Below are 22440 nucleotides of genomic sequence, written 5' to 3'. Positions count from 1 at the left end.
TAATCTCTAGTAAGCTAAGTCGTCGAAGCGCTGTGTGTATCTCTTAGTTCGATCAACGCTCAGGGAAGAGATTTATTGGCTAATGCATGTAATCGTAATATGATGCGGTACTACTTCCGCATTGCTGAAAATGTAGCATTTGTAATTCACCACCCAGGATAAAGTATCCTGGTTATGCTGTTGGTGGCGTTGCGCGTTTGGCAAACAATAAAAAACTTTATCCAGATCAAAACGATCAAAAAGGAAGCAATTACACACAACATGAGAATAGAATCTAGCGTATGACCCTGAATAATGATCCGAGAGCAGTCACTCGGATAAAGCAGTTGACTGGAGGGACAGAAATCAAGAATGCTACTTTTTGGCTAGGTGATCTAAGCCAGAATCGTTGGATATTAATTTGTCCTACAAATGGTGAGTCGAAAGCGAAGAATGTGGGTATGAAGACTCAAGTTACCAATACTGACAAGGGCGTGAGCTTGGTGAGCCAGTAGATGGTTGAAGCCATCTGTCCTCTCCACAGCTTTCCCTGAACACCACCGAGCACATCATCGACGACCTTTTTAGCAAATGTGTCAGTGGGCATGCGAGCATGGCCGTCTTGGCCTTTAGCTAGAGCCACTATCTCCTTCTCGGCAGGTTTGAATGGCGATGTATCTGAGAGCTCTAGGATGGCGCCGTTGGTCATGATGTTGGAGGCGACGGCTCCGGCGACGAGGGATATGACACGGACGCCCAGAGGGGCCATTTCTAGGCGCATCGTCTCACTCACCACCTCGACGGCAGCCTTGGAGGCGCCATAGAAGCCCATCCAGGGAGTGTGCACGTGAGCAGCGATGGAGCAGACGTTGACAATAGTTCCACGGGAGGTTGCGATGAGCGGCATGAAGGCCTGGCAGACAGCGGCAACACCAAAGACGTTGACCTCGAACATGGAGCGGGCAGCATCAAGGTTTGCTTCCATGGCAGGAGTGATATACTGGGAGCCGGAGTTATTGATGAGAATATCCAAGGAACCGCTAGTGGTCTTGCCAACTTGGGCAGCGGCAGTGGAGATGCTGGCTTGCGAGGTGACGTCGAGTTGCAACAGGGTAAGACGATCAAGGTTGGCCAGGTGGGCCATCTTGTCGAGGCTGCGGGCGGTAGCGAAGACATGCAAGCCACGGTGGTGGAATTCGAGGGCAAGTGCTGAGCCAATGCCGCCCATACTGCAGCCAGTGATGAGGACCGTCTTGGGCGAGGGCGTCATGATTACAGACGGGTGAGGGTGAGGGTAAGGATGAGTGAGGAAGGCATTTAGACGGAAGGGCAGGCAGATATGGGGGCGTCAGACATGGTGTTGAATAGTCTACATACTACTACTACTACTACTACTACTACTACTACCATTACTTACTTACTAGTGTGCTGCTAGGCGTCGACCGTGCCACTCGGGACCGGGGCCTTGAGTTCGCCCGCTCTCCCTAGGCTTGAGTCGGTACTAGTACTACGTAAGCAGATATATGGTGTAGTGCATGCTACTATATGCTAGACATTGACCCGGCCTGTCTACAGCATTTTGCCCCCTCCCTCGGTCGGCGTGTAGTTGTTTGGAAGCGGCTCGGTGGAACTCGAGCCCCGGAAGGCGGTCCGTTGCCGGCATCCGCATTGTGAGGCCGCCCATGGGCCTCAGTACAGGGCTGCAACCTCACCATCTGCTCCTGCTTCATCGAAACAAGAAAAGTCGCCTACCTCATCCAGCTGCCCTGGCTGAACAGAGAAAATGCCAAAAGACTGGTCCCTGGATATGCTTAACACGTCCGTCTTTCCCGCCCACCCCCCTTTCTTGCTTTCCTATTCCAAACACCAGCCCAAAATCGACATGGTAAAACGAAGATCCACCAACGGCGTCGTCACTCAGATCTCTGCCAAACCAGCTTCGGAACGCATTAAATAGCGGGCGTACATCCGGGATGCATGCTGTGAATGCGACTACATCGCGAAGCAGCGCCAGGTCCTTGCCCGTCTCCACGTTTTTTTGCGGATGCGCAGCGCGAGGCCGCCAGTGGTGCATCGCCGCCGTTGCCGTTACCGGGGTTTGCGCAAGAGAAATTCGAAGAGGGGGAGCTCGGTCATGCTGCAGAAGACGACGTTGCCAACGTATTCTGGAGGCACGTCGAGCGTCTTGCACCCGTTGGTGGCGACGGAGACGTACGAGGTGGGTTTCTGAGTTGGAGCCAGGCTGTGGGGAAAGCGCGCTTTCGTGATTGAGGTCCGGACGAAGGCGACGAGGGCCTTGTTGCTGGAGATCCAGGCTTTCTTATCTCCTGGGGAGTGCAATGCGGCTGTGAGGCAGCATGTCAAGGGGCTGGAGTACGAGATGAGTGGCAATGAGATTTGGAGTAGGACTACGCTGACGTGTCATAGCGCTTAGTGAAGCTGATTGCGGCAGGGAATAGATTTCGCCTGACTTTGGGATTGTCTGGCAAACTTCGTAGCAACGGGGAATTGTTATTTTGGATACATAGGTGCTCATCGTTGCATGATGATCACTATGCAAATAGTACGCACTAGGCTTTTCTTCATGCCAATATCGCGTACCTAAGACTTGAGCGATGCGACAAACATGTAGGACGTTGTGATATAATTAAGGGCTTTGCGCAGGTGGGTTTCCCCAGTTTTCGTGATAGCAAAGTACGTATTCCTTGACAGTGAAGTATGTGCTCAACGAATTAAGCAGCCGCGTACTCTGCTCGTTCAGGCAGTCTGATCATAAAATCTGGGTGTAATGTTAAGCAACACCAAGGATTGTCATGCTGGCAAGGAACCGAGAGATGACGCTGACCAATGCCACGGTCAGAAAGAAATGGGTGTGAACAAAATGACCTTGAGGATGTTGAAACGGGCGTAGGGAGTGGTACATGCGGCTTGTATGCCTGTGCTCATGCAGAGCATTCGACTACATGCCCTTCAAAAAAGCCACCACCACGCGTCATCACTAGTCGCAAGTCGACCTGCTACTATAGGCGTAGCGTTGGATTTTCTTTACGGCAGCATCATATTCGACACTGAATGAAAGGACATCCAACACTATACACGCGTTAAGTCCCGTTTTTCAGAATAGTATCAGAGATAATAATGGCCCTGAAAGATTTCACACCCGCCTCTGCTTCACCGCTACTACTGATACCTATAATTGCTGCATGGTTCGTACATCATTCCGCTGAGCACGAGTTGACAGAAAGTTAGGCCACCACTTACATTGCCAAGCTTGGCAATGACGCAACTAGCCAATGGCTAGTCTAACACTACGACGCTGCCACTATGACGCTGCAAGCAGATGCATCGGACGATCCTCTTCCTTGGTAAATTGTACATGTTTCTGGTACAAGAAGTAAGATTCTGTTCCAGACACACCCCTCACACCCTCTCTGCTCACCATGTTACGCCACCTCCTCTTCCTCAGTCTGGTCCGAATTGTCTCTGCCGCGTGTGAGCCTGATTCTTTCGACTATGTCATTGTTGGCGGAGGTGCGGCAGGACTTGTTGTCGCGAACCGCTTGTCGGCAAATCCAAACATCACTGTTGCGGTGATTGAAGCCGGAGATTCCGTATACGACAATCCCAATGTGACATATGTTCCAAAATCTATCGCTGAATACGGACTTTTTATCGGAACCTCTACTGACTGGGGCTACATGACTGTGCCTCAAAGATATGCTGCCAACAACACACTTCCATACTGGGCGGGAAAGGCGTTGGGCGGAAGTACGGCCATTAACGGCATGACATATCTACGTGCCGAGAAGGACCAGATCGACGCCTGGCAAGATTTGGGAAATCAAGAATGGAACTGGGATAGTATGTGGGAGTACTTTCTCAAACAAGAGCATTTTCAGCCGCCTATCGATCAACTTAAGCAAAAGGGAGCAGTCTATGAGGCTGGCGCGCACAGAAATGGCGGCGATCTTGCTGTGGGATTTACTCCATATCTTGTCGGCCAAGGTTTCGCTGAGTTGATGAAAGACACATCGGAGGCAATTGGATTCCCTTACAACCAAGATGCGAACAGTGGCATCATGCGTGGCTTCAACACATGGCCCATGACATTGAGCGAAGCTGGGCCAACACGTGAGGATGGAGCAAGGGCCTTCTACTACCCTGTCGCATCTCGACCAAACTTACACGTTTTTCTCAACTCCACAGCAAAGAAGATTATCTGGGAAAATGACAAGACTGGGGGTGGAATGCTTGCATCTGGTGTCGAGTTCGTCACTGTAGGCAATGTTACCAAGATTATCCGTTCTGGCAAGGAAGTTGTTGTAGCAGCTGGTGCCATCAGATCACCGGCATTCCTTGAACACTCTGGCGTGGGCAATCCTGCTATTCTCGAGCCCCTCGGTATCGAAACAGTTGTCCCGCTATGTTCGATTGGCTCGAATCTGCCGGACCAGCCGCAGAACGGCATCATTTACTCTTCATCCACCAACTGGACTGGATATCCTACCTTTGTGACCTACTTGACAGCTTCTGATCTTTTCGGAGATGAATTGAATTCAATTACCCAAGAGGTCAGGGCCAACCTAAGCGCGTATGCAGCCGCCATTGTTGCCGACTATCCATCAGACACGATTTCAGTCGAGACACAAGAACTACTCCTGAAGCACCAGGTCGATTTGATCTTTGATTCTGACAGCAAGGTCCCATTAGCTGAGCTTTTATGGGCTCCAATAGGTAACAACATAGCTGCCCAGCTCTGGAATCTATTACCCCTCTCTCGAGGCTCCATTCATATTAACGCTACCGACCCAACGCTACCCCCTCGAATCGATCCTGCCTTCTTTCAGTTGCCTATTGATGCATACGTTCAGGCAGCAGCTGCGGTTCGTATTCGTGAATGCTTCGCGACTGCGCCGCTCGCCGATCACGTCGTCGGCGAAGTCACACCCAGTTTCGAAACTGTACCGCAAGGTGCGGGATGGAGAGACCAAAGTTGGGACGTCTGGATCAAGAAGACTCTCAATGGCAACTCGCATCCTGCGAGTACTTGCGCAATGATGAGCCGGGACATGGGTGGAGTGGTTGACTCAAAGGGCAAGGTGTATGGTACACGAAACGTGAGAGTGGTAGATGCCAGCGCCTTTCCTACGCAGATATCTGGTCATCTGAGCGCGAGCGTATATGCGGTTGCTGGAAAGATTGCCGATACAATCATTAAAGAACTCTTGGCAGGCTAGGTCGCAGCAGTCCTTATTGTTGCTCCAGTGTATGTTGAAACAATGCATTATGCAACGCTTGTAATAATAGCATGCGAAAAGAAATTGGGGACGTGACGAGGGTCTAGTCAACCTTTTTCTTCACAACATAACTACACGATTCATATTTACGCTATTCGAAGCAGCTCTAAACTGATTGTGTTGTCTACCTCTAATATGTGTATAACTTCTTTCACTTCCGTCAACCTGCAATACTCAAACCTTTTTTCAATGATCTAGTGATAAGCCTAAGGCATTTAGATAGCACGTAGCTATCTGAATGCAAGAATTTACGCAAGAGTAGATGCTAGAAATCCGTTGTGCACCTTCTCAGGCAATATCTGGTTTATTTGTCCATACCTCTGGACACGTCATTGTTGCCCAACACCTTTGCTTTGTTATATCATCAGACTTACAAAATTTCATTTTCATACCCAGCGCATATTTCTATGGAATTCATTTGTTTACTTTGTTCTAGTGTCGTACTATAGTCAGCAACTTGTCCATGTTCCTCACAATTTTCCGAGCTGCGAGATCGGATTGATGAGCATATGCTCTTCGCACTCAGACAAGAGCCTCAAATACTCAATCAAACATTTGAAAAGCTAGTCTAATTCTTGATCACGCACCTGATTAAACAATTCTCAGCTATCACCCTAGGAATAGCGTCTTGTTAGCCACACCCAGCTTTTGATGAATTCTTTACAAAAGACCAAATGTACATTGCTTTTGGTTCTTCAGATCGATGTCTTGCCAAAATGCAATGCTGACCAACGAGAGACTGTTGATGCACGTCGCCGTGATGAGCAGGTACCTTTGGGTTTGTGCGTAGCTCAGGTTAATCGCATCGCGTATAGGAGATATAATCGGGTACATTGCCTGTACCTGGAGGCTTCCATAAATCTTTGCAAAGTCGGGCAAAGCATTTGCTGGCAAGTTGGTTAATAGTCTCCTGGGGAAAACGCCAGTCTAGATCGCTCCGGCAATTGTTGATCTAATGGCGTTTCCTATAGAGATCACTAAGGATTTATATACCAAAAGAGCAGGAAAGTCCTCCTGTTTGGAAACAGCCATAAGTTTAGTCTGCTCTGAGGTAACCAAAACTCCCGTTCCTAGCGAAAGAAAGAGATAGCACATGACTATATATCCAATGTTGCTATCGGAATGAAGAAATCTAATCATCAAGCCTGTGCCTAGAACAGTAAGTGGTACTCCCCAAAAGAAGGAGTACATCTTTACACGTCCATAATAGCGTAGGCAGACACCAGATACGATGGCCGTGAAGGATGCACCCATAGCATATACGTTGCTGACATAGGTAGCATGAACAATGGTTTGATTGTAAAGAACAATCAAACTAGAGTGAAAGTATGGGCTCCAACTTGACGAGGCAATGTAGATAGTTGCAGCCATGGTATATGTAAAGATGACAGTGCGATTCTTGAGGAGATGCTAGGGAATGAATGGGATTGATGCAAAGTACTTCTCCCATATTCCAAAGAGAATAATTAGAAGAGCCCCCAAAATGATAAAGCAAATAATCACGGGAGACTTCCATCGCTCGGCTTGGTACGAGTAGAGGTTAAAGCTGAGAAAGAATGGCGCCACTCCTGTCGCAAGAATGAGCAATCCGGCAACGTCGAATTCCTTGCCATAGTGTATGAGCTTTTGAATGGAAGTTGCAGGAGTGGGCCGGGGTTCGATCAGGCCTTGCTTCTGCTCCTTGGCCTGGTTGATATATAGGAGGCCGATCAGCGGTAAGCAGACGATAGGGACAAGGATGGCGAGGATACCAAAGCCCCATCTTAGGCCTATTCCACCAGGACTGACAATCCTATCCACTGTAAGTCCGTAGAGGAAGGTGGTGATTAGCCAAGGTAAACCAAGATATCCAAGGAAGAATCCTCGGTTCTTGACCTTGGATGTGTCGGAGATGAAGACTATCAGCGAGAAGTCAATAGACCTGTAGCCTACAGTGAAGAACACCTGCGCAGCACAGTATGTCTTCACACTGTTGCAGGCAGCCATCATGACTATCCCAATGGTTGTGAAGGCTACTCCAAGGTAAAGAGCGGGGGGACGGCCCCAGATGTTCATGATTTTTGCGTACGGCAGCTTCCAGATGCCTCCGACAAGGGATGCAATAACACCGGTAAGCGCCGTGAATGAGTGCTCCCGGAAGGAGCTAGTAATGTAAGGGGTTAGCGTTCCCACAGTGCCTGAAGTCCATGTAAGCATGAATTCTATTAGCCACACCCTGGCAAAGGTAAGCTAGAGTCAGCATCCATCTAGAGTAAGCTATACATGATATAAGCAGCAATGAGGTCTTTCTTAGACAATGAGTAGGTCATGGCTTGGATCTCTCGAACTCCTTTTGGAGCGGAGGTGTCAATCTTTGCCAACTCATGATCGGAATCTGTTATCTCTATCGACCGAGGAGCACCTGACTTTTCGTCGACGTGAGGGTTATCGGACTTTGCATTTGCATTAGGTGATGTAGGAGCAGAGGTAAGACCATAGTTGCCAGCCTGTACAGAATGCTCCTCTTTGTCGGAGGCAAGACTTCTACATCGTTGTAATTGGGGTTAGCAATGGCGCCTGGTAGAGCTTTTGACTTTGCTCACTTGGATCTCAAACTCATCTTGTAATTCAGCTATCTTTAGGAAATACAATTGAGGGAATGACAAGGTCGAATATCTGTGACACAGGCAATATATGTGTTGGGTGAAGTTGCTCGTGTTAGTTGGCCTGCCCTATCCCAGCTTATCTTCCCCACGTGAATCTTGCAACCCTCCTGCCGTGTTAAGTAAACACAGTGCAACATCAATGTACCATCGGTGGCAAAAGAGCTAGTTCTAAACTTCCTCCGGTACAGATGTAGCTAAGTCAAGCCCGCCTTAGTGGTTCACCCACCCTTCGCTCAAGACTTACCCAGTCGAGTGGTAGTAGTCGTATGATGATTATTAGATGAAAAGTCTGATCTTATATTATCCGATGGGGCATGATCTTATCTCTTATCCGATGGAAATTCACGCCCCTTTGTTACTATACTCGGCAGTCAGATGAGAGCCAATATATTGGAGCCGAATCATATCTCCGAGGCTCGCATAGCTGTTTTTGGTGGATGTCGGTAATTCACGGAAAGCTTAAGTAGTAAACATCATACTAAACTCCAAATGTAAAAGTAAGACATGTTGCGGCACAACCTTACCTGGCGGAGAAAAGAATCAGTACCCTAGAAAAGTTCATACTTCATCCAGTCTATAACATCAATTTCCTTCATCTTTTTAGTCATCATCCGCTCAAAATAGTTACTGTAGCATATGAAGAAGACGATACATGCGGGAAGTGATGGTAATTTTAGTATCGTGGTGGCTTTGCAGAGTTCTGAAGTTGCCAACCTTCTGGCATATCACCATCGACTTTGGTTGGATAGGGGCCGGTGCAGTAGAGTATCGCTTTTTTGATCCGGCAGGCTAGTATTGAGTATCCTCGACCGCGGAAAACATCTCGAATTGGTCTTATGACATGTACAAATTTGCTTGCCCTGGCAAGCTTAAGGCATGGTTCTGGATATCGGAGATAACTTCCACACCTCGGCCGTCGGTCATCGGCCTTCGGATGTCGGGTGTCTGATTACTAGTTATGCTCGACATAGCGAGTTCTCCTATGCTTTGAAGAGCATGCATATCGCATGTCAAGTGAAGTGCTCCTTAAAGCTAAGTAACCTAAACTCAACAGATAGGCCAAACAGGGCTTAAAAAGCAGCGTCTGTACATAGCAAGTGACAACTTTTGTACGAAATCGTAAAATGCATACTGGGTATGACGCCGAGAGTTTGGCAAGATCAGATTACCGACACCTTTAACTCCGAGATGTCTGAGCCTTCCCGATCGATGACATATCTAACAGATTTGAGCCATTTTTCGATCTCATCTGGCTAGAAGAAACTTGGCCGAAATGCACTAATTATCAAGAGATTGTACACTGGGCAAGGTAGTTCGTTCTTTTTTTATGGAGTTGAGTCGGACCGCAGCCTACGCCACATGGTTACCTGGCCTTCTTCAAGGGATGGCAGACATTCAGGAGTAAATACAGCGGAATGACGAATGCTTTGATATAAAACAGTGACATCTGCCCTTCAGTATCGGCCATTGTTCTTCTGTATCGGCAATTGTCCTAATCATCATGGCTACACTGTCGAATTTCAACCAAAACATAATCCTGCTCTCCCTATTGGGCTTGTTCGTTTATTTAGTCGGTTTAGTTGTATATCGTCTCTTCTTCAGCCCCATTGCAAATATACCGGGTCCCAAGCTTGCTGCAATTACCTTTTGGGTTGAGGCGTATTGGGAGGTGGTAAAGGGCGGAAGATTTATTTTCAAGATTCAAGAATGGCATGACAAATATGGTAAGTTATGGCACGAGTGTGCTTAACAACCACCATATTGATGTTCAGTTGGAAGGCCCAATCATTCGTATTACACCAACGGAAGTACATATTCGCGATGCGGAGTTCTACAATGAACTTTTCAACCTTAAGGCGAAGTACCACAAATTACCGCAATTACAACATCGCCTTGCACACCCAAAAGCCTTAGTCGACATAGTCGAGCACGATCATCATCGCCGTCGCCGAGCAGCTATTGCTCCTTTCTTTACTAGGCAGAAAATCTTAGAGTTCAGCCCTTATACCTACTCTCGGATCAAGAAAATGTGCAATATCCTCGAGACACAGTATAAGGGGACTGAAAGGATAGTATGTCTGAACGAGGCTTGGGGTGCCTATGTGGCTGACGTGCTCACTTGGTACATTTGTGGTCTATCGTACGATTTCTTGGATTTTCCAGATTTCAAGTCGCCTTTTACAACGGCTATCCAAAATTTTCTATACTCATTTCCGTTTGCAACATGTTTTCCCAACATAGCAAAGTGGCTTCAGAGCTTACCGGAATGGTTTACCATTTGGTTAAACCCCAAGATGAAAGCGGTTTTTGAATTCCGCCATGTAAGTTGCTCATCTCTCGGAATATACACCCCGCTGAACAAATACAGGAAGTGAGAGGCCAGATCCGACGAATTGTAGCTGGCGAGAATGATGCAGACAAGCATGTCCAACATCGCACTGTCTTCCACGAGCTGCTCAAATCCAACTTGAACAGGAGCGAAATGAACGAGGATGTGATGCAGCAAGAAGGGCAGAGCTTTGTGGGTGCAGGCATCGACACAACAAAGACGGCACTCGCCGTTGGAAGCTTTTGGATTCTGCAAACGCCGGGCATTAAAGCGCGCTTGAGAGAAGAGCTTGAGAAAGCTATACCTAACCCCGATGAGCTGCTGCCTCTCACAGAACTTGAAAAGTTACCGTACCTAAACGCGGTTGTGCAAGAATGTAAGCAACCCACAGACATTCAAAAACTCCAAGCTAACCTTCACAGCTCTACGTATTTCCTATGGCTTGAGTACTCGAATTCAACGTACAAATCCAACAGGTGTCATTCATTATGGCAAATACGTGCTACCTCCTGGCACAGAATTCAGCATGAACAATTACCTACAGGTCACAGATCCAAAACTGTTTACCAATGCGGATCAGTTCATCCCAGAGCGCTGGCTAGATAACCCCATGGCATCCACTGGGCATCCACTAAGCAAGTATCTGACCGTCTTCGGCAAGGGCCCTCGTATGTGCATAGGCATGAACTTTTCTCTGGCAGAGTTGTATATAGGTCTGGCAGGATTGTTCAGGTTGGTGGATTTGGAGCTGTATGAGACAGATAGGAGCGATGTGGACATGGCGGGCAGTTTCTTCGTGCCTCTTCCCAAGAGAAGCAGCAAAGGAGTTCGCGTGATTGTGAAATGAGGGATTCACTAATCAAGTGCCTGTTTGGTGGAGAGGATGTAAAGGTTCTTTCAGCAATTTTTAACTCACGAAGTGAAAGGGTAGTCCTATCAATAGCATAGATGGAGATTTTGTGCTGTTAGATAGTATGATAGATCAAGATCATAGAACAAGGACCCATGTTGAGTAGCTTCAAAACCATGGGCCCAATCACGCAGGAACTCCACGCTCGTGTTCCGTATAGTTGATCAGATTAAAAACCTTCTCCGCTTCTGCCTTGATGCTAAAAAATAACTCATGGATGAACCATGAGTATTTTGTCGGCTTGTTCAAATACGGCTATTCCCCCATGGGTGTATGGCGCTCACGGTACGGAGCATTACTGTAAGCAAAATAGATGCGACTATCGTCGATTGGAATCATTCTTCATAATAAAATGCTCGGGAGCCACAGTGACTGATCATCTGCTCCCACTTCCGATCCCCTTGCTCCTGGCTTCTTCAAAACCCACCATTGTACACAGAAGACTAAGCTCCCTCCAAAAGTAAGAGCCCATCCTCAAGCAAAGATCTGAGAGAACTCTTTCCGAAGAATCTGGTTGCGAAGCTATTTTTGCTTAGCTTCACCCCGGAAGTGTTTCCGAATATCCTCCAAGATAAGCCCCATAACATTTTTGCCAGGGTACTTGCCAGCAGCCTCTGCCTTGGCCTTGCCAACACCAATTCCCCAAAAACGATCTCTGGGGTTGCACTCAGCTAGATGGCAGTCGCCGGTAGCGAGAAGTTTCTCTTGGAGGGTAGGGTTTTTGGCATATTTATGCATATTGCCTTCCTTCATAACCACTTCCTTGACTCCACGACATAAGCACTGGCTATAGTTCTTAGGATACTAGAACTTACGCTGATTCCACTCGTTGAGGTCAAAAGGACGCACTTGTTTACCAAAGGATTTGACCTTGACTGGGCTGTCGCAATCGAGAATTTCGCGCAGAACATCCTATCCTTGGTCAGTACATAAAGGGTCACCGGCGAGTACGAATTTTCTATGTACAAAGTCCTTGAAGTGGCGCGCCTTCGCAGCCTGGAAGTAGTGCTCCGTAGACTTGTACTCGACACCCTCAACGGTGAATGGCGCGATATGCATGTTGCTCATAAAGCCATACTCCGCACTGTCCTTATTGAAGTAGATAGCCCCAGTGTCCTTTGCCATGACTACCAATAATAGGTCAAGTATGTAATCAGCCCTTTAATATCGGCTTGAAGAAAGAAGTTTAGACCTGAGGTGAATTGGAATTGAAGAAAAGGAGAGAGGAATTTTAGATGTTGATGTATTCAGTAACCATTGCTGCCTGTTCAGCTACTTTGCCCCGCCTTTTCTCCGCTGTTACCTGAAAGCCGCCATAAAAAAGGATGAACTGCTGTAGCCTTATCTAGTATGGGAATACTAGCTACCTCTTTTACAGCAGTCTCCCAACATTACAGCGTGCATCTTCGAGCTACACATGGAATTTGGAATCAATCCACTTTTGGTGAGTCACTATGTACATGCTATTTCCTTAACTGCACCGCGACGTTTCTTTAGAGCTAGTACGACCGCTCGAAACGCTGATTTTTGCAGCAAGATACAGAGGGGTGACATGGAAAAAATATGTTACTAAAAGTTGCTATTTTTAAACTAGTATAACTTAGCGAATATAGGGACTATTCCTAATCGGGTTAGTAATTTTAAAAAGCTGAAAAGCTCTACTTCTACCTAGATAGGACTAGCGCCTGCTTAGTTAGTATAAGGAAGGAGATAAATTGCCTTTAACTTAGGAGTTTAAAATATATAAAGTTTAAGTTATTATAACTTTTTAGTAGACGTATTAAATTTTTTAAAAAAAATATATATTATAGTACTAAATATAGAGATTACGTAACTAAAAACTTAGGTAATATTTCTTACTTAAGTATTTAAATAAAAAATAAAGAAAAAAGTAGCTATTGCTTATATAAGCTATATTACTAATCTAGCTTAGTAATCTTTTAGTATATATTATTATCTTTTAGAAAAAAAATTTTAAATCTATAATCTCTTAAAATAGACCTAAAACTATTAAATTTTAAAGCTAAAATCTAACAACTTTTAAACGCTAATATTTTAACTAAAGATATTATAAATATATTAAATAAGTCTTCTACTTCTATTTATTTAGCTATATCTTAAATTAGAAAGAAAAAAAAAAGAAAAAAATTAAGCTATAATAATAAAAAAAAGTAAAGTTTTAAAGATAACTTCTAGAGTTAAAAGAGCTATTAATAGAGACTTAACTAGAAGCTCTAAGAAGTAAAATAAAAGATTATTAAAAGAAAATAATCTAGATATATTTGTTAGAGATATAAGCTCACTAGCTAATCTCTAATAGAACAAGTACTCAATCTTTAACTAAAACTCGTCAATCAATCTATTACTAGAAGCTATTATACTATTATCTAGTAATATTTATCTATTACGCTATAGATTACGTAAGCTACTACTAAGAAGACTCTTCTAGAATCTAAGATAACGAATATAAATAGTAGTAGAAGAGCTAGTAGATAGAAAGTAGAGAAGAGTAGAGCGAATCCTACAGTACTACCTTAGGAAGACAATTTAACTATTCTCTCTCCCCTAGCAATATCTCTTTATCTCTTATTTATCTCTCTTTACTAGAACCTTTAATAAGCTGCCTCTAAGTCTATTACTAGATAAGTAGAAGGTAGAGACCTCTACCTCTAAGCTACTAGTAGAATAAGTAGTAACTTCTACTATCTTATTCTAACAGGTTATAAGCCCGGATTACACAATCTATTAAAGCTTCTAGTACTATACGTTTATTGCGATCTATTACAATCAGCACTATCTATATAAGAACTATACCTATCTAGGTTAGTTTCTTAGTAAGAGCTAGAGTAATAAGGGTTAAGAGGATAACTACAGCGAAGAGCTGAGAAACTCTATCATCTAAAGTTAGATCAGCTAACTAGAACTATCTATTAATTAATTAAACAATCCAGCAATCAATTAATCCATTAATTAACTTACTAGCCTACTAATCTATCAATCTATCAATCTATTAATTAATTAATCAATCAATTAGTTTTTTAATCTATTAAGCTAACGATCTGCAGCTAGAGTTCTTTATAGTAAGGATAGTAACTATAATAGTATTAGTATAAGCTTGATCTAACTAATCAATCTATTAGTCTATTAAAATAGCTAATAGTATTTTTAAAGTACTAAAGCTTAAAGAAAGCTTAAATTACAATATATAGGCTATAAGGATTTAATTAATTCTAATTTAATAAGATTGCGGCGATATAGCTATAATAGCCGACCTTATACTAGAAGAACGTCTAGAATTATTTAAAAATAATAAGACAAAGGTACTATTGTGCTAGTGTACACAGTCACTAGTAGCTATTATATAAATAGTCTCTACTTACTAAGGACGATAGACTATAAATAATAGTAGAAGAACTTTAGGATAGGATATACTTTAATACACTTAAGTAGAATTTAAGTTTTACTACCTCTTATCTACTATTCCTATACTAAACTAGCCCTCTATAAGGAGGGTCGCGACTAAACCGTCTACTATAGTAGAACTTATAGCTATAGCACACTTAATACCTATTTAAATAGCGAAGCCTAAGGGGCTATAAGCTTCTACTTAGTAGATTTAAATACTAGCGTTACTATATTATAAAAATATACTACTACTATATTTATATAGTACTTATATAAAGAGGGTAGCCTAAGACTCTAATAATTCTAATAAATACCTAAACTAGCTTAGTTCTTATATAGTCTCTAGCTAATATAGCGCTAATCTATATAGGAAACTACTACTAATAAAAAACGCTAAGCTAAGTAGTCCTACTATTTAGTAGGAAAAGTTTTATTTAGAAATAGAGTTTAGGTATATACTAAGGGCTTAACTTATCTAGGGGAATAGCCTCCTTAAGTAAAGAAGCTTAGAAATAGAGTTTAGGCATATACTAAGGGCCTAACTTATTGAAGAGAATAGCCTCCTTAAGTAAAAAAGCTTAGAAATAAAGTTTAGGTATATACTAAGAGCCTAGCTTATTTAGAGGAATAGCCTCCTTAAGTAAAGAAGCTTAGAAATAGAGTTTAGGTATATACTAAGGGCCTAGCTTATCTAAGAGAATAGCCTTCTTAAGTAAAGAAGCTTAAAAAACTATAGACTATTATTAAGGTCTATAAGAAGAGAACACTAGTTATTAAAGAGAAGAAAAAAAAAAAAAAAAAAAAGAGCTCTACTAAGTAATAACTAATAACTAAGCTCTTAACTAAGAATAATAAAAACTAAAGAGTTATAAGATAAGCCCTTCTACTATATGTTACAAGTAACAAGAAGGATTCTCTCCTTGACAAATGACGAGACGGCTGAAGGCCTACGGACGTCCACGTCAGAAGGAAATAGGGCATCGCGGGGCTCGAGGTCACGTGATGTGCCATCCCGCCAAGGCTGGCCATCCGGGATGGCAGTACATGAAGGGATGGCAATGCCATCACAACCATCCCGCCAAGATGGGATGGACGGGATGGCAGGACTGGAAGCAATGAGGATATAAGAATGGATGGATTTCGTTATTACTCTCGTTGTGGTCAACTCAAATTGTACTTTCTTACTAGTTACTTTACTTGACAAGATTGTTACCTGTTAGTCTATTTAATATAGATTAGTAGTTGTCGAACCTTTTGTTACCTTCTATTCAAGCACACCACTCCACTGCATCGCCAGACAATCTCTCACGGAACACTAGCGTAATACTCGCCTGCCTTAGTGCGGACCAGGACAGAGAAGTATAGATCCCAACCCCGTGTAACACTTTGACCACCCACGGATTCAGTGGACTTAGGAAGATTAACATTAGGACGCCCGATTAAGACTTACGATGTCTCACAACCACTCTCAGTCACAGGCTAGTGCCGGTGGACCAGTTCAAGGTCCCGGACCGATGCCTAACCCAGCAATCGACGACGAGATGTTGACTCCCAGCGACGATGAGGAGGAGACAATGGATAACCCTAGGCAAATGGTTCATAGTCTTAGGCGACAGGCCGAGATCCATGCACGGCAGATGGCCGAGATGCAAGCGATGATCAATCAGCTCACGAGCCAGCTGATGGCCACACCAAACGAAAAGCCTATCCAGAAACCCAAGATGGCAACCCCAGACAAATACGATGGTAACCGCGAAGGGTTACGAACGTTCCTCACCAACATTGAGTTATACTGCGGATACCACGAGGTACCTAACGATGCAGAAAAGATACTCATGGCCAACTCTCACCTAAAAGGAAAAGCAGCCAGTTGGATGCAACCCTACGTGGAGGATTTTCTATTGGACATCAACAACAAGGGAACTAAGGACGAGACGCGTACCTTATTCAGCAGTTGGGCCAACTTCAAGGAGGAAATGGGACGCATCTTTGGGGAGGTAGACGCGGAAAGCCAGGCGGAGAAAGCGATATCTCGCCTGAGGCAGACCAAAGCAGTTTCGGCCTATACGGCGGAGTTCAAGCAACTACAAGCGCGAATCAATTGGGACGATTCGGCACTCCGGACGGTATACGAAGCAGGTCTGAAGGAAAACATCAAGGACGAACTTGTACACTACGACAAGCCAAAGGATTTGTACTCGTTGATCGAGTTGGCAACAAGAATCGACACGCGATTATGGGAACGGAAGGAAGCCCAGAGAGGATATCGACCAGGGCTACCCTTTGCCAACACCCGAAGGTATCGGAGCAACAAGGATCACGACGGAGACACCTATATGACTGGCAAGGTACAAGACAGGTCCAAGGATAAGAAAAACACCCGAGGAAAGTTTAACGACGGTCTTTCCAAGGAAGAACGCCAGAAGCGTTATGACAGTAAGGCATGCCTCCACTGCGGCGAAGTAGGACACTTCCGCAGGGACTGCCCGAAGAATGAGGTCAAGCAAGGAGCAGTTAAGATCGGGATGCTACGGATAGCAACACCCTACCCGACCGAGGAGCCAGACGAAACCCTCAGCGATTTAGACTTATACGACGAGGCAAGACAGGCCGATTATGAGGCCTTCCTCAGCAAGACATACGAAGAAGTCATGGAGGAGGAATTCGAAATGGTGAAAGAGGCACTCGGACTCAAAGACTTCAAGTGGGACGAACCACTACCAACGGATTGGCAGGTTGAAGGGGCAGAAGTATTACGCCGCCTAAGAGACCAACAGTGCTGGATTTGTGGAAATACCAGGCACCAAGCCAACGATTGCGATATCGAAGGACGAATCACAATCACGGGACCCCGAGCAGAGGAGATCGCCTGCAGGGCTGCCCAGGAACAACCCAGATTCAAGGAATCTGATGACGAGGAGACGCCTCGGACGTTCAAGGAACGAATGGAGCAACACGAGCGCCTACGTTGGGTTGACTGCCCAAGACAGTGCGATTACCACTTGAGGAAGCGAGAGGAAACCAGGAACAACGAGGACGATTGCTGCCACATCAACTTATGGCATAACGAGTGTCGAGTACAACATTGTCAGATGCACCAGCCAGGAGAAAAGGAAGCTCACGAAGAGCTATGCTGGACCAATTGTACGACCAATTGCCAGTTCCACAGGGAACAACGACGGAATGCTCGAAAGGTAGACGACTACTACCATAGCACGATATCCGCCGAGGAATGCAATGCGAAGAACTGCAGGATGCACAGAGCTGCAAGACCAAGAGTCACGACGACTAGGGTACCTAGGCAGGGTCAGGAAAGGTCCAACAAAGAAAAGAGCCACGAACGACTCTTATGGACGCATTGCAGGAAGGGATGCGCCTTCCACCGACAACAGTTTGAGGATGCTCGAGGAGTAAACGATTATCTCCATAGCACCCTGTCAGCAAACATCTGTGAGGCAGACGGATGCCCGATTCACAGAATGCAGAAGCCGGGACCAACGAGGAAGGTTGCGAAGGATAATATACCGCACCAGAATACCCATTGGAGCTTCTGTTACGACGATCAGTGTACAGTACACTATGCCGCCAAGGAAGGCGAAGGCTACTTTCCTAAACAGAGGAAAGGTAAGCAGACAAAAAACTAGGATGCCGCCAGGGACAGGGTCACGCTGGTGAAGGCAGTCCTAAAACGACCCTCAAGGAGGTACGCGAACTGGGAGCGCAGGATTTGCGGCTGCAGGCTACGGTACTTATAGATGGACACGAGGTGACGGCGCTCATAGACAGTGGGGCCGCACGAACCGTTATCTCACCCCGAGTGGTGGAGAAGAACAACATACCCTATCGGACCAAGAAGGTGCCGATGCGAGTGGTATTAGCCGACGATAGTCCCACGACATACGGGAACGGCTGGATTCGACTTGAGACCGAGGCCGTATCGTTACGCCTGGCTGGTCAAGAAAGCCGAACGAAGATTAGTATTATGGATCTTGGTGAGACCGAGATGATAATTGGCTACGACTGGTTGTTAGAACACAACCCTGCCATCGACTGGCAAAAGAAATCGATACACAGCCGAGAACCTGTGCACAAGGTTGCTGGTGTACGACGAGAAACACGCCCGACGGATCAACGCGCAAACCCAGATGGGAGATTCGGTGTGATTTCGCCGCATAAGATCGCGAGAATCTATGCGAAGGACCCTCAGAGAGTAGGAGTCATCTGGATACGGCAGGTCGCGACCACGAAGGAAGGACCGGTACCACAGGTTGCGTCCGTTCATGACGAACCACTGCTGGCGGTTCCAGCAGAATACCGAACATCAGAGTTCAAGGAACTGTTCGAGGAAAACGAAGCAACAGACTTAGCAGAACACCAGGATTGGGATCACGAGATCATCCTGGAGGAAGGAGCAAAGTTGAGCCCAGGAGGAATGTACCCTATAGCACCCGAGCACGATGCTGAGCTGCGGGATTACCTCCAGAAGAACTTGAAGAAGGGATTTATCCGACCAGGATCAGGCCCGATGGCCTCGCCTATATTGTTCGTAAAGAAGCCTAACGGGAAGTGGCGACTGTGTGTCGACTTCAGAAGGTTGAACAGCGTTACTCGGAAGAATCGATATCCCTTACCACTGATTACAGAGCTCATGGATCGACTCCAAGGAGCTAAGTGGTTCACGAAGTTCGACGTTCGGGAAGGATTTTACCGAATCAGGATCAAAGAAGGTCACGAGTGGATGACGGCGTTTAAGACGAAGTATGGACTGTTCGAGTATACGGTTATGCCATTCGGGTTGACGAATGCGCCGGCAACCTTTCAATCAGTCATCAACAACGCGCTCCACGAATACCTCGGAATCTTTGTTACCGCGTATCTGGACGATGTACTAGTGTACTCCAGCGGCACACGCGAAGAACATGTCGAGCATGTTAAGAAGGTTTTACGGAAGCTTAAGGAATACAAGCTATACCTTCAACCAGGAAAGTGTGAGTTTCACACGCAGGAAACGGAGTTCCTCGGATTTATCATCTCAACCGAAGGAGTGAAAATGAACCCAAAGAAGATACAGACTGTACAGGAATGGCCAAAACCCAAAACAGTCAAGGATGTTCAATCCTTCTTAGGATTTGCGAACTATTATCGAAAGTTCATCAAAGATTACTCGAAGATCACGACACCCCTTACGGAGATAACGAAGAAGGAAATAGGTTTCAAATGGGAACAGGAACATCAGGAGGCTTTTGAACGAATCAAGCAGATATTCCTAGAGGCGCCAGTACTCGAGATGTATAACCCTCAACGACCCACCAGAGTCGAGACCGACGCGTCTGACTACGCACTCGGAGCTGTATTGTCACAGCAGTGCACGGATAAGAAATGGAGACCGGTGTTCTACCATTCACGGAAGTTCTCAGGAGCAGAACTCAACTACGACGTTCACGATAAGGAACTACTTGGAGTAGTCGATGCCTTTGAACAATGGGAGGTGTACCTATTAGGACTCCCCGACACGATCGAGGTTTTTACCGATCACCAGAACTTGACAAGTTTCATGACAACGAAGAAACTCAACCGACGACAAGTACGATGGGCAGAGACGCTGGCCCAGTTCGACTTCAAAATCACCCACAGGGCCGGAACGCTCAACGGAGCAGCGGATGCCCTTAGTCGACGAAGCGACTTACGAGAAGAAGGTCATAAGGAACCCCACGAAGCAATGCTGAGGCAGATGCCCGACGGCAGTCTGAAGTACAATCAGCCGGAACTAGCTAAGATAGCAACCACGGTGGTTCACCAAGTAATGACGCTTCAGCAGCAGTGGCAAGAGAAAGCCAATAGCTGGCAGTTCGAGCCCGAGAGCTCCGATGGACTGTTACAAGACGAACAGGAGTACCGATGTATGGTTTCGAAGGATCGAACATACATACCCCCACACATGAGACCGGATCTCATCAAGGAACTGCATGAGTCCCAAGAGTATGGACATGCAGGAGTCGAAGAAATGGTTAGACGACTAGCTAAGGTGTTCGCCATACCACGTATGCGTACGAAGGTGCAGGAAATACTAGGCAACTGTTTGGCATGTCACCAGAACAAGCCCAAGAGGCATAAGCCCTACGGCCTGTTGCAACCCTTACAGCCACCATCTAGACCATGGACAAGCGTAACGATGGACTTCATAGTGAAGCTCCCGAGATCGTTAGAACCAGGATCAGCTCGATTTTGCGACACAATACTAGTAATCGTGGATCGATTGACTAAGGCAGCGAAATTTGTGCCTACAGAAGAAACTATTACGGCAGCAGAGTGCGCGTACGAAGTCACTAAAGCACTAGTGTCAGAGCACGGGATACCTGAAGAATTCATTACGGACAGAGACAAGCTGTTCACGTCCTTGTACTGGACAACATTCCTGGCAAAATTAGGTGTGAAGAAGAAGCTTTCGACGAGCTTCCACCCAGAAACAGATGGCCAGACGGAACGAACGAATCAGACATTGGAACAGTACCTACGGATGTACGCCAACAAATTGCAAGACAACTGGGTAGAGTTGCTGCCGACAGCGCAATTGGCCTACAATAGTACAAAATCTGCAACGACGAAGCATTCGCCGCACTACGCGAACTATGGATATGAGCCGACAGCTCACCGAGATCCAAAGGATATTGAAAGTATCGCAGTAGGAGCAGACGACAAAGCGAAGCTTATGCGAGATTTACACGAAGAATTGAGCAAAAACATAGCTCAACGAAACCTCACGACATCCAAAGCAGCGAATAAACTAAGGATTGAGGGACCAACCTTTAAGAAGGGGGACAAAGTTTTCTTGTCACGACAAAACCTGAAAACTAAACGACCATGCAGAAAATTGGACAACCTCCGAATAGGACCGTTTGAAATCCTAGAGGAAATAGGAAAAGTAAACTACAAATTGAAACTCCCACAAGGCATGCGAATCCACCCTGTCTTTCACAAGAAACTCCTGGAACCAGCACCTCCAGATGCCGAGCTAGCAACGGACATAGAGCTCGAAGACGACGAGTACGAGGTCGAGGAAATTAAGGACCTGCGGAAAATCGGTAGTCAGTGGAAGTACTTGGTTAAGTGGCAAGGATGGCCCGAAAGCCATAACACTTGGGAACCTGAAGGAAACCTGACGAACTGCAAGTCACTGGTACGTGAGTACCATCGGAAACATCCACAGAAACGAGAATGGGATTCTCGTAGGAAAGGAAGAAGTCAAGAGACAAAGGATCAAGGGAAGAAGAATAATCAGCCTGTAACCAGCCCGGGTCAGTCGAGGGCCCAGATGGCGGTGGTTCGGTTGGTGAAAAATCCGTACCAGGGGCAGAGCTCCCCTCGGCCTTCTCTTTTGCACGATCTTGGAACGCAAGGACGGCGAGATCGCGACGAGCGAACGAGCGCTCGCGAGATTTCACCTCCAGGAGCTCACGACGAAGACGCGCGGCGTCCTCCTCGGCCCGAGCAACCTCCAGCTCCTTTTGCTCACGCTCTTGCTGGATTTTCTCCCACTCTTCCTCAGAAACAAACAAACTACACTCAGCTTTCACAGAAATACAACCAGCGCAACGGCCAGTTGCAGTGTCCACGAAACAACGAAGGTTTTTCTCCTCGCAGCGAGAACAACGGTAGGAAGTCATCTCGTTACCCTGCTCTATTACACGATCAGCACGGGAATAACGCTCTTCGTTCGACTTTTGAGCGCGAACGCGGGTACGGGAAGACGGGACCTTGGGCATGGTTAGGAAGGCTGGAGTCAGGAAGGAACGGTTACAATGGCCCGGGGCCTACCGACCTTATATGCAGCCGACGCTTCAACACGCGGCACGGTAAAACAATAGTCCAGGGTAT

The 22440-nt window shown here is 45.9% G+C and overlaps 5 protein-coding genes across 5 annotated transcripts; 2 read left to right on the top strand and 3 right to left on the bottom strand.

The window, feature by feature from the left end:
- Positions 1–354: 354 nt before the first annotated feature.
- Positions 355–1249, bottom strand: PSV08DRAFT_368851 (uncharacterized protein; the record flags this gene model as incomplete). Its single annotated transcript, XM_014219557.1, has 2 exons — positions 355–405; positions 458–1249. 2 exons carry the CDS (start codon positions 1247–1249, stop codon positions 355–357), a joined length of 843 nt encoding a protein of 280 aa, XP_014075032.1.
- A 2074-nt stretch (positions 1250–3323) lies between these two features.
- On the top strand, positions 3324–5247 carry PSV08DRAFT_359807 (uncharacterized protein). Its single transcript, XM_014219558.2, has one exon. It carries the CDS (start codon positions 3420–3422, stop codon positions 5214–5216), a length of 1797 nt encoding a protein of 598 aa, XP_014075033.1. The 5' UTR covers positions 3324–3419; the 3' UTR covers positions 5217–5247.
- A 689-nt stretch (positions 5248–5936) lies between these two features.
- PSV08DRAFT_368848 (major facilitator superfamily domain-containing protein) lies at positions 5937–7875 on the bottom strand (the record flags this gene model as incomplete). The annotated part of the gene is made up of 5 exons (XM_014219559.2): positions 5937–6203; positions 6255–6686; positions 6780–7491; positions 7539–7799; positions 7859–7875. 5 exons carry the CDS (start codon positions 7873–7875, stop codon positions 5937–5939), a joined length of 1689 nt encoding a protein of 562 aa, XP_014075034.2.
- A 1547-nt stretch (positions 7876–9422) lies between these two features.
- PSV08DRAFT_348415 (cytochrome P450) lies at positions 9423–11097 on the top strand (the record flags this gene model as incomplete). Its single annotated transcript, XM_014219560.1, has 4 exons — positions 9423–9645; positions 9701–10242; positions 10290–10626; positions 10673–11097. The coding sequence occupies 4 exons, from the start codon at positions 9423–9425 to the stop codon at positions 11095–11097; spliced, it is 1527 nt and encodes a 508-aa protein (XP_014075035.1).
- A 585-nt stretch (positions 11098–11682) lies between these two features.
- Positions 11683–12285, bottom strand: PSV08DRAFT_172968 (uncharacterized protein; the record flags this gene model as incomplete). Its single annotated transcript, XM_014219561.1, has 3 exons — positions 11683–11927; positions 11976–12072; positions 12127–12285. 3 exons carry the CDS (start codon positions 12283–12285, stop codon positions 11683–11685), a joined length of 501 nt encoding a protein of 166 aa, XP_014075036.1.
- Positions 12286–22440: the final 10155 nt, after the last annotated feature.

The sequence above is a fragment of the Bipolaris maydis genome (assembly GCF_028858645.1).
Source record: "Bipolaris maydis strain C4 unplaced genomic scaffold PSV08scaffold_3, whole genome shotgun sequence".
In the NCBI taxonomy this organism is placed as follows: Eukaryota; Fungi; Ascomycota; class Dothideomycetes; order Pleosporales; family Pleosporaceae; genus Bipolaris; species Bipolaris maydis.
Note: the sequence above shows the minus strand (reverse complement) of the source record. Positions and strands in the feature narration are given on the sequence as shown.

Coding starts and splice junctions, on each gene's coding strand:
- PSV08DRAFT_359807 (XM_014219558.2), top strand. CDS start 3,420: ATGTTACGCCACCTCCTCTTCCTCAGTCTGGTCCGAATTGTCTCTGCC.